The sequence below is a fragment of the Aspergillus neoniger genome, assembly GCF_003184625.1.
Source record: "Aspergillus neoniger CBS 115656 unplaced genomic scaffold BO87scaffold_51, whole genome shotgun sequence".
In the NCBI taxonomy this organism is placed as follows: domain Eukaryota; kingdom Fungi; phylum Ascomycota; class Eurotiomycetes; order Eurotiales; family Aspergillaceae; genus Aspergillus; species Aspergillus neoniger.
Window position 1 is genome coordinate 158,710 of NW_020291179.1, and position 11,096 is coordinate 169,805.

General features: G+C 47.2%; 4 protein-coding genes and 1 non-coding gene across 5 annotated transcripts; 1 reads left to right on the top strand and 4 right to left on the bottom strand.

Annotated features, from left to right (window-relative positions):
• Positions 1-4,091: 4,091 nt before the first annotated feature.
• BO87DRAFT_369387 (cupin domain-containing protein) lies at positions 4,092-4,571 on the bottom strand (the record flags this gene model as incomplete). The annotated part of the gene is made up of 1 exon (XM_025621974.1): positions 4,092-4,571. The coding sequence occupies exon 1, from the start codon at positions 4,542-4,544 to the stop codon at positions 4,092-4,094; it is 453 nt and encodes a 150-aa protein (XP_025474784.1). The 5' UTR covers positions 4,545-4,571.
• A 315-nt stretch (positions 4,572-4,886) lies between these two features.
• Positions 4,887-5,291, bottom strand: BO87DRAFT_401487 (uncharacterized protein; the record flags this gene model as incomplete). Its single annotated transcript, XM_025625617.1, has 1 exon — positions 4,887-5,291. One exon carries the CDS (start codon positions 5,289-5,291, stop codon positions 4,887-4,889), a length of 405 nt encoding a protein of 134 aa, XP_025474785.1.
• Positions 5,292-7,725: 2,434 nt separating this feature from the next.
• Positions 7,726-8,547, bottom strand: BO87DRAFT_320175 (fibronectin type III domain protein; the record flags this gene model as incomplete). Its single annotated transcript, XM_025619884.1, has 1 exon — positions 7,726-8,547. The coding sequence occupies one exon, from the start codon at positions 8,545-8,547 to the stop codon at positions 7,726-7,728; it is 822 nt and encodes a 273-aa protein (XP_025474786.1).
• Positions 8,548-9,457: 910 nt separating this feature from the next.
• BO87DRAFT_380727 (YukJ family protein) lies at positions 9,458-10,481 on the top strand. The gene has a single exon (XM_025624362.1). It carries the CDS (start codon positions 9,697-9,699, stop codon positions 10,429-10,431), a length of 735 nt encoding a protein of 244 aa, XP_025474787.1. The 5' UTR covers positions 9,458-9,696; the 3' UTR covers positions 10,432-10,481.
• Positions 10,482-11,023: 542 nt separating this feature from the next.
• BO87DRAFT_t252 lies at positions 11,024-11,096 on the bottom strand. Its single transcript has one exon. It is a non-coding gene; the product is annotated as a tRNA-Lys (tRNA).

The following is an 11,096-nucleotide window of genomic DNA, read 5'->3' on the forward strand; positions in this document are numbered from 1 at the left end:
CGAATGCAAAACACCGACAGACGCCTTCCAAGGCGCCTTATTTCTGCTTTGCGGTGGCGGCGAGATCTATGTAATCCAACGTAGCCCATTCCTTTCCTTGCATACATACAAAATGTCAAAATGGTGCAAAATATGGGTTCGCCACTCGCGTTCCCCCTGGGAACTCCGACGGCATTTGCCGAGAGGTCATGTCATGGAAATCTTATTATCGAAAAGCACACCTTACTTCGTTACCATCTAGAGATGTACCTTGGCTCTGCCTATTGCTTATTCTACTAGGTCTCTGCGCGGTGTGATTCCTGCTCAGGCCGCGTCTGCCTTCTTGTGGGTCGCCGTAGATCTTCTTCGTGCCTGTGTATCTCGTGATCTCCGTGTCGCAGCTGTGTCATCTCCATACCCATTGCGCACCCTTACAATCCCCCATACTAGATACACAGATACGTCTGGAAGGAGGTGTGCTCTATACCTGGTGTGTTGATACACTGTGAAGAGGGTTACCATAGACGACACAGCTTCATTTGGCGAGAAAGTAAGGGAAGTTTCACAGGATCGTTCAAGTCCGCCGGAAATATAGATTTACATGATCTTGTTGGAATCAAGGGTTGCAATCTCAGTCCTCTTGATTGATTCCTTTTTTTTTTAATACGTCCATTAAGCGTATCAACAAATCCAGACTTTGAGCCTCTTCATGCGAGGGATCTTCCTCTTTCTACGAAAATGTAGAAAAACCAAGAACCAACGCGGTGGCAAATACAAAGGTCTTCAATTTTTACATAATACCCAGGATTAACCTGGAGCGGTGCACCTCAGCCAGAGAGGTGAGGACGGTTTCCCCTTATTAGATTGATGAAGATGTTCATGTTCCGCGAGTGATTTTCGATTCCATACTGGATATGGATTTGCTGGGATGGGGATATCATTTTATACTCATCCACGAATCTAATTCATTTGAAGAGTCGTCAACATCAAGGTTTGCGTTTATATTTTCTGCGATTTATCGATCATTGCCAGATTCCTTCTTGCCTCGCGAGAATCATTGACGCTTTCTCATCTAGATTTCCCGCCCACCGCTGGGTTATTCTCGGTTATGTGTCCAACACATTTTCGTTGAATTTGGACATTCCTCATCCTCCTGTCAATCGTCATGCCTGGTTTATTTTAGCAGGCAAAATTGAGTATTTAAATATAGTAGCTGAAAACTTAGTTATGTCTTAGTGCTCTCATGATTCCACCAGGTCTCGAACCAAGAACATAAAATCTTTTGGTAGACCATGTACTTGTCGCACGTCATGATGACATGCTAAGTCCCATACTTGTCACAGGCTCGTATAGCGTGCCAGGTATCTGCAATAGACACTGATTGACGGGACGTTCATTTGAATACCCCAATAAATGGGGATTCGATGTTTCAGTGTGAGATGTCGCTTAGTAATGATTGAAGCCATGAACACTGAAGTAAGGAGGGCACACATTGAAGCAAAACCAATGTTCGATAATGAGAGACCCTTTAGCGAACGAAACAGACTTTCTGACATGGCCATCGCAATGATACTTTGAATATGACCTTCTGTACTATGAGATACGCTCGTGGGTCCCGAGTCCGATTTGGATTGGATGCGTTCTACTTCGATGTTTTGCGCAATTCGGCCATATAACATGAATAACCCAGATCCATAATCCGATGCTTCCCAGGCACGCGAACGTTCATAGCATGGTCTGGTGGACATATGGCATATTGTGATAGGATACTGAGACACAAAACGCCCCGTGCCCGTTATGAGTGGTACGGGTAGTGGTGAGCTTGTCCCATCACAGTCGCTTTCACGGCAACATCATGCCGCATTTCTGTATCGCCAGATTGTAGAAGTCAACATAGGACTACGTATAATCATTGAGCAGGAGTGAATATGCGCGCCAATCATCAATATATCCAAACCCTCCAGAATCAGATCCCAATCACATCAAAGGCTTAACTGAAGAGAAATATTCAAAGGAAGATTACCAAAGAGGCACAGTATTGTGTTTCCAGTAATCATCATCATTGCCCTTCCTGTTGTAAGTACTGAGGGCCTGGAGGTAACGCAATTTGACGAAGAGTCACCGAATCGCAGGGATCAACCTGCCGGTGTTTCCCCAGTACAATCTAAACAGAATCTCTTCCCAGGGACCTCGCCCACTGTTGGGGGTATAATTTGCCACAGTATGAACAAGCTCGATCTAGTCAACAATATGGCCATACTCAAAGCCCTGAGAAACATTGCATACTACTCTGTCTTTCAGAAGGCACAGAGTGTGGGACGAGACGAATAAGCCAGCAGTACTGAAGCCGCAGAGAGTAGGCAACCGGCAGTTCTATGGTGATGATCTAATGGCCATTCGCTGTGCGGGGCGTATAGTCGGTTAAAGTAAGGCAAACAGATGTGACGCAAGAGTCTGTGGCTCATGGGAAATTGTTTCCCAAGGTAGACTGTGTGCCAGTGGTGCATCTAATTATGGGAATATAGGGCTTATAAGATACTCATAACTGGAGAATATATGAGCTAAGCGATCAATATTGACGGTAAAGGCACTCACCTTCTAACACATTAGGACGATGGCACCGTTGTAGTATATACCAAAATAATTGGGATGCATAGGGTTGAAAGTAGGCAAATTGATTTGCAACCAAAGCAGCAGACGGGATAGAAGCTTCGCTAGCCTATCAGTCTGAGTTGCTCACAGAGTTTTGGCATCACCTGCTTTCCCAGAATTCATAAAATGACCAGCGGACTGTCTATATGCATCGCCATATGCTCTTTCTTCGTAGAAAATTATGATATTTCGAAGTATATACTTCATTAAAGTTGTAATACTCAAATAGCAACGGCCAATGCTACGAACTGAGTATATATATGCGGAACAGTGGATGCAAGAAATACAGCTGAAATTGAGATTTTTAGAAGAGGAAGAAGGAAGAAAGAAGAATGGAAGGTTTTCTAGATATTTATGTCTGCAAATTGGCGCATTCATTGAATTGGAAAATAAGGGGTAGTGAAGCCAGGATGCTTGATGTCAAGGGACTACTCATCGGACACTGCCGATGTGAAATGTTCCTACGTCATTCCCGCACCCAACATTCAACCACTCAGAGGACCTTGCCATACCTCTCCGTGTTTGATTGTAGATATGAATTGATCATCTAATTAACTCACCCTAAGCAACTTTGATGACTGCTGGCTGAATATTTCACTTGCGCCTTTCACTTGCCTAGAGGGCAGTGATGCTATCTACCAATGTCCCCGTCAAGGAGTGGTTTGAGGCTGTGTATGTAAAATTACTCAGAGCTTCTGCATCTAGATGCAGGAGACAATGCCCTATGGTGAAGGATCATTCCGACGACGTACAGTATGTGGGAAGGATGGCAGTAGTACTTGCAACTGCCAGACCGGCAAGAGGCTCGAATCTGTCATAATGCTTCTACTACGAATAGCATGACTCTCTTTCACAGCAATAAGTTTAAGAGTGGCCTGTTGAGTGCTCATCTAGTTACATTTGTATAACATTTTGTGTCTTAGTCTAGTAAATGCTCTAGCTGGACTCCGTAATAGCCGTCCAAACAGCAGCTTCTCTAACGCATGCGTCAATTTTTCTCGGCTGTTAGGTAACATAGACTTCCGGAAACAGTATTGCAATGAATGAGATATATCACCGCAGAAATGTTTGGCATGATAGTGTGGCGAAGTAGCCAGCGATACCCGAATCGCTACATGCCTGTGATTGGGACTAAGTGACAACGTATCTATCTATATCTCTGTCGAAATATCATATGCCTCCCTAGGACTTAAGAAGTGTGCATCGTAAAATGCCTTGATAAGTTCCTGGAACCGCCATCCCTAAGCATTCGTGTGCATGAATTTTCGGGTTTAATTGGATTATGCTTAGGCCAAATTCATGAAAATGGGTCCGATTCTCGACACTACCAGGAGTGACTGGCTTCTGTAAGCTAGCGCACCAAAAATACCCACAATATCAACTATAGACCGCCCAGGTTTCTCAACTGTCACGAGCCATCTCCCCAGCTCCATAAAACAGATCATATCCCAAACTGACACCTATATCTTAGCCCTCACCTTCCGCTCCCCCTCCTTCACCCCCGTCCCCTCCTCAAACCGATAAACCACATCCCCAAACGACCCCGTCGGAAAGACATAAAACCACTCCAACGGCTCCCCGCTCCGATTAACAACCCCATGTTCGGCATCTCCGGGAATGAACACCACCGTGCCCGCAAAAACCTCATACTCGTTTCCATCGATAAATACATGTCCCGATCCCGAAGTAATATAGTATATCTCCGCTTGGGTGTGGCGGTGACGACAAAGATGGCCTGTGCGCGGAGGGCAGACTGCTAAGCCGGCACACATGTCGGATGTCGGGGTCTGAGGGGAGGAGAGGAGAGTGCGCCATGTTAGGTGGCCGTGGGCGGGGTTGGGGAAGGATTCGGGTGGGGGCGAGGAGATGGCTTGGCGGTGGTGGATGACGGGGTGGGTTTTTTGGGTGGGCATTTTGGTGTGTTCGGTGTTTGAACTGGGAGCTTAGAGGGAGAGGATGGTGAGCTAAATTGGAGGTACCGGGGGATTATTTAAATCAAGTGGAGTAGCCTCGTATGACGCATTGAGTGAGTTGGCACCGGAGGGGTTCGGAGGTGATATGCAAGTTTGATGCATGTACGTTAGGGTGGTTTCGTGCTTGTGCTTCAGAGAAGGTGATTTGCTCTAACCAAGACATGTATGCACTATCACTCTTGGAAAAAGGGCTAGGCGAAGGAGTGACTGGATTCCACTAACTGAACGTATCTAGGGAACTATAAATAGCTCAGTTACCCCTCATACACCATTTTCTCCGCATCAATGGATCATTGATTCGGCAACCAGTAAACCAGACCGAAGATCAACACATAGCGTCATAACCCCGATCGGAACCTGTCGGCTTGCCAGCTCCTCATCATTCACTGCAGCCGCATACGAGACTGTAACTACAGCCCCGGTGAGACACGCTACCTCGCCCACGATAGCTGCAGATTGCGTCGCACCAGCCTCTTCGCTCGTAAGCTCATACAGATGGTACGACGTAGCCATCAACTTGGGAATAAGGAGAAGTGCCTTGAAGACAGCACCCACTACCCGCCCATCACTCGGTAGCAAATCGGGGAAGTTGCTCGTGGTAGCCACAAGCTTGCCATAGACGGGTGTGAATCCAAGGAAGCTGGTGGCAATATCGGGACCAAAGCAAACGCGTGAAAGCACCTTCATACCTGAGTCCTGGATGGGATCCTTGGGTGCCAGGAGGTTGCTGGCTCCCACGCTTGCCACAACTATGAGCTTGATGACCACTACCAATCCGCTGAGGGTGCCTGAGCCTCCAGGAACAGGGCGATGTTGCCGATGAACAGTACCATTCCGCTCATGGCATTTGTGTACACGTAAATGGACTGCTGAGTGGTTTTGGAGAGCGCGCCGAGAAGTTAATGTTGAGGAAAATAACTGTTCCAACTCGTCCCAGCTGCTGGCTACGATGAGAGCAGCAGAGTTGTCATCGTCGGGAAAAGGGGGTTCGTTGTTTGCCACCTTGTACACGACAGTGTAGGCGACAGCTCCAATCCACATGAAAATTTTCCAAGAAAGAGATATTGGTGACTTCCAAAAGATTCAAGATGTCGGAGATGACGGGGATATGGAGCTTGGTGTCCAACAGGGACATGGCCTCATCGGCAAAGCTTTGGATGAAATCAATCAATGCATCCACAACTACCTGTGCGCTCGATAGCACGCCGTCCACGAATATACCGGCTAGGCGGCGCAGTACCATTCGATACTTAGAAAGCTGAAGTCGGTGGCCAAAGTCTTCAGCCGACTGTAGAGATCTTCCAAAACCTCCCCTTCTGCAGATAGTGCTCCTAGCAGCTTAGTAACCAAGTCTTCAGTCACACTTGCTGAGGGAGCATCGCCAACGATAGTGAGGTCGTTGGCATGGTTGCGGAAATGAGAAGACAATAGCTGCGAGCCCGATGTCTGGCCCTCTGCTGGATTGGCGCTGCTGCCCGCGGCCGTCTCGCTGGCAGGGTCCCCGAGTTTCGACCAATTTCTCAGCTAACATCAACATCGCCACTGCTCGATGACTGGCGTTATTATGCTAGGAAATACCCCGGTCGACGATGTGGATCTGTAACCTATGCTCGATTAGATTAAACAAGCGGGGTTCGAAGGGCCAAAACAACCATCTTGACCCGATGGACCTTACTATATTGATTATCGACGTCACTCAAGTAATCAAGTATCATTGTCTGCAAATGCGAGAGTGCTCTAGGTTACCTATAGTATTGAGTAGCATCAATACGGCTTTTATCACAACCCAGGGATTGATAGATCTGAATAAAGCACACCTGCCCTTTCTCAGAACGTATACTTCGTGCCTCGCATATATCACATCTCTCCATCCTCGCCTCACATTCCAAGCCCAAGGATCAGATGACCCTCGCTGCAGTGAATGTCTCAGCATGTATTATTCCACGTATTCCAGGTAATGCAATGGTAAATGACGTCCCTCTATTCATGCCCAGTGACTTTCGATATAAACAAGATCTGGAAACCCCACAGTAGGACAAACCTGGGTGGTCTAGCGGTTGACCTTTCGCGTCGGGCCTTACATGGCACTCTGTGGGAGGGTCCCGCGTTCGATCCGTATCGGGACCTTGTCTTAGACTCTGAAAAGTGTCGCCTCTTTTTTTTCTTCTTCTTCTCTTTCTTTTACGTGTTGGTCTATGGGATCATGATGCCTCCCAGAGGAACTCAGCCTATTTATGTGGCTCTTCTGTTGTCTCAAGTGATCTCACAACTTGATGATTTTGATCTAAAATGATGCTACCAGCAAAATTCCGCATCTACACGCAGATCAACTCCCTATCATGATTAAAGTTACTTGGGCTGACCCGGATGGTGTGAGAATAACGTACCAAGCCTCCTTCCCATGGAGTTTCCCGTCAAAAAACACCAAGGAACTCTAAAGTTAAGGTTCGCGGTCTTCTGACCTCGTATATATCATCCTATCAGATCCCCAGGCGGTACCCAACTCTATCCGGACCATGGTCCAGACTAGCTCCATCCGTGTGGAAACCTCAGCCGAAGGTATAATTCATCTATGGACAGTGGTTCGGAGCATAAGCTGGTTACGTGGCTCCTCATGAATTACCTCAACAGTAGCTACGGGAGACATATCACATCAATATGAAGATTGTATGTGATTGGATTAATTATCTTAGCTTACGGTAGCAGAATTAGGAAGGTATCCGTACCCAGAAGGAGATAATGTATAAGAACACCCACTTTCATTGATCCATTGAATGCCAGATAATTACGACGGAGTAGGCTACAACGATGAAGAAAGACATTCCATCATTGTGACTAGCACATAGTATCCCAATGAATTTGTAGGCTGGCAAAGGACAACATTGTAGATACGGGGCTCGCCGATAGTTTGTAGCTGACGAATCAGAAAGAGAAAGAAAACAGAAGAAAAGAAATATTAGATGCCAATGCAAGATTCAGAACGTCCATCTTGCTAGGGGCAATGGAAGAATTCGAAACTGGCTGGTTTGTGAGTTATTGAATGCCAAGATTCCCATTCATCACTTCGCTCCTTCATCGCCTTAACAAGGGTTGGTAATGAATGATCCACACAGCTGCCAGATCAAAAAGCGTAGGCATCCAATATGGCTCCCGTCTTTACCAAATCCTCATCCTCGACAACTAGCCAGCCTTTGCTCTTCATTTCATCCACCAGCTTCCTCTGCTTAGACGAGGCCGAAGAACGATTAATCGTCTTAAAGGAAAGCTCGACGATGTAATCAGTTCTCTCAGCCAAGGCATTCACCATGTGCCAAACCTCAAGGCCGATCGGCTTACCATCCCAGGACCCGGAGTAGCGATCAACATGAATCGGGCCATGAATGACCGACCGCTGCAACGCGTAAGTACCCCAATCATGAAGTTTCCAATGCTTGAACTTGTTAGGCGCTTTCGCGATCAGCAGCTGCCGCAAAGTGTCTGCTTTAGGGAATTCTAGTTCATTGGGTAGAAATCCATCTAGCTTCTTCTTGGTGGTCATTGAGAGCATCTTTTGTTCGTAACCCCATTCAACTTGTGCCTTGAACTCCCGACTGTCACCAGTGGGCTCATTGTTGAAACCCTGCAAATTGGCATGGATGAGAATGCTATCAATATCGCTGTTCGTGATTGGGTAGTGATGTCTGTACGTAAATTCGACAGCACTATCACCTTGAGCTTTGCGGGCGCTAACGCTCCAGCCGGCCCCGAACATTTCCTTGGTTGGGGTGTCGAGAAATTCTATGATCTCCATGATGGGGCTCGGCTGCATGTTGAAGGTAGATTGGACGTCGGTTTTCAATTCAATGCTTGGGGTGAGGATCTCGGCTGGTTCGAGAACGAGTCGGATTTCGTAGTCAGGCGCCTTGTTTTGTGGCAGTATACCTGACGGGCGCAAGTGGCTCATTGTGACGGATACTCGGGGGTGACTTGGTTTTAGTGAAACGGTAGTTGCAAACGCGGTGCAGTAAATAAGGTGCACGAAACGGGGTGCAGGAAACAGGGTGTAGAAAACGGGGTGTAGAAAACGGGGTGTAGAAAACGGGGTGTAGAAAACGGGGTGTAGAAAACGGGGTGTAGAAAACGGGGTGTGTTTATATGTGGAATTGAAGCGTAGTGAATGACCAGTGTGAAGCATGGTATGAACTGTCAGTGGAAGCTGCACTTCCCGTTTTTCTGGGCATAAATGCTGTGCATGTTTGCATTCACTGTATACTCACTTTTTTTTTTCTAAAGAGGCCGCCACCGGGAATTGGGGCATGCCAGGGTCACCATGCAGTAGTAGCAGCGCATTACTTCACGGGTCCTCCCGAGCCACAGACGGCTGAGAGGATCTTCCCAATTCCCACATCCCTCTCATGAGAAAGGTTTCCATTAATATAGAGGTTGGATAAAGCCTGCCGTGATAAGAGGTTTACCGGGCAAGAGTTGTGATGGCCTCATTGTAGGCTGGATGACGACTTAGTAAGAGACTTACGATATTGCATTCTACATGATGGTCTCGAGGAGGCTGATTAGTTCCCCCAAGTCCTCAGGTGTTAAAAGAGCAATGAACTCACATATTGGCGCTGAAGTAACACACAAGACTTTTTGCACCCAATCTGTATGAGTGAGGCTAGATAGATGCCAGATTAACATGGGTACTGTCACAATACTAGCTTGGTGGATCCGTTGCCAACACTGGACTAGCGCTGTGAAGCTTAAATCTGCGGGATGGATCTCTGCCCCGCTCACCCCGCCGGATCCGAGGTGCAGCTCGCACGGTCGGCATCTCGCCCTCGGGTCACAGTCGGTCTCGATGAGTCTACACCACAGACCTTCCCTTCTGACAGGTTGGAATACGAAAGCTAGGAGATATACTACTTCACTGAGTGCTTGCTTTTACGCCATAGTTACAATAACCTCTCACTTAGTCCGCTGGGGAAAATGCTAAGTATAAATAGCGACACGGGGAAGGCGAAAGCATGCATCATGGCAGTAGCATTACTACTAGTACTAACTGACAACTTGGGTGACTAATAAACAAATCAGGACATTTTGCCAGTACCAAACCACCATGCCTGTCCCCCACTACGGTGTCTGGGCTTGTCGCCCGTTTGACTACTACGCCGAGGGCCGTGGCCAGCCCACGCCACACATCTACCTCTACTTCAGAGACGACTCGTCCGGCAAGCGAACTGCTGCTATCAACGTCAAATCTAACGGCAAAGAATCTCGTCTGGTCTACTGGGTTGATAAAGACTTCACCCATCCGATGACCGACAAGCTCGACACCCTAGAGCTAGGATTCCACCTGATCCAAGATCCCAACAATACCCATAATAATGGTAATCAACATCGCCACCATGACCACCGCCACTTCCGCTATAATCACTATACTCCACAACACGCCGATCTGGAGGGACTTGACTTCTACCGTACAAAAGGCCTCGTGAACATTCTTGCCGGCGAGATCCTGAAGCACGACATCGACGGACCTGACAATGACATTCTGGATAAGCTGGAGCCCATCATCCAGGCGGCTATTAATGATGAAAATGCCACTGCCTATATCTTCGGTGCTTCGTTTGGATCTGGAATTCATAACATTCATATGAACCAGGGCAGTCTGCCCAAGTATGATAATGGGATTTACTCGGATGGTGGTTTGTTGTTCAAATTCTCTGATGGGCACTGGGAGGCGGTGTTTCTGGCCTTTGCTTCGCAGAGACTTCCTACGGGTGATGATGGGGAGGCGGAGAGAGGTAGTGAGAGCTTGTTGCAAATTATTCGGGAGGCAGTCGGGTCCTGAGGTCTAAATGACGCTGATATAGTGTATGGAATCATCTTGAAACAGGTTGCTACGTAATAGTATGGACCAAGATGCAGCTCTATTGAGTGTGGCAATTTGAAACACGGTTTGATTGATTGCTCTGCTAGTGACTGCCTACAGTTGGGCTATGTACTAATGAACCTGTCTGCTCAGTAACATCTTAGATTATATGATCAGAAATGCATTCAGTGGCTTGGGCAGAGCTTTATGCTGTCGAACTTCATAGGCTCTACTACAAATGGTACTAAATTGAATATTGTGTGGCTGACGGAGACTGTGGTCATTAACGATGATGGCCAGGAGAGTAAAAAGAAATATGTAACTCGTAGTAGCCGAAAACGCTGACTAGTTTAGACGAGGGGGTATTCATCTTGCTGTTTGCGAAAATCATCGTTGAGACCACTATCAGCGATCCGTAGATGCTTCCCTTACATGGACAGAAATATTAAGAATGTCTCCTAAGCCTACTGAGATGAACAGGCGAACAAAAGAGTTTACAAAAGATTTGAGTGAGTGCTGCTTGGACCTTAGGTTTTCCTGAGCAGGCGGGCCGAAAAATAGCAAAAAAGAAAGCCCAACGCGGGGCTCGAACCCGCAGCCTTGAGATTAAGAGTCTCACGCTCTACCGATTGAGCTAGCCGGGC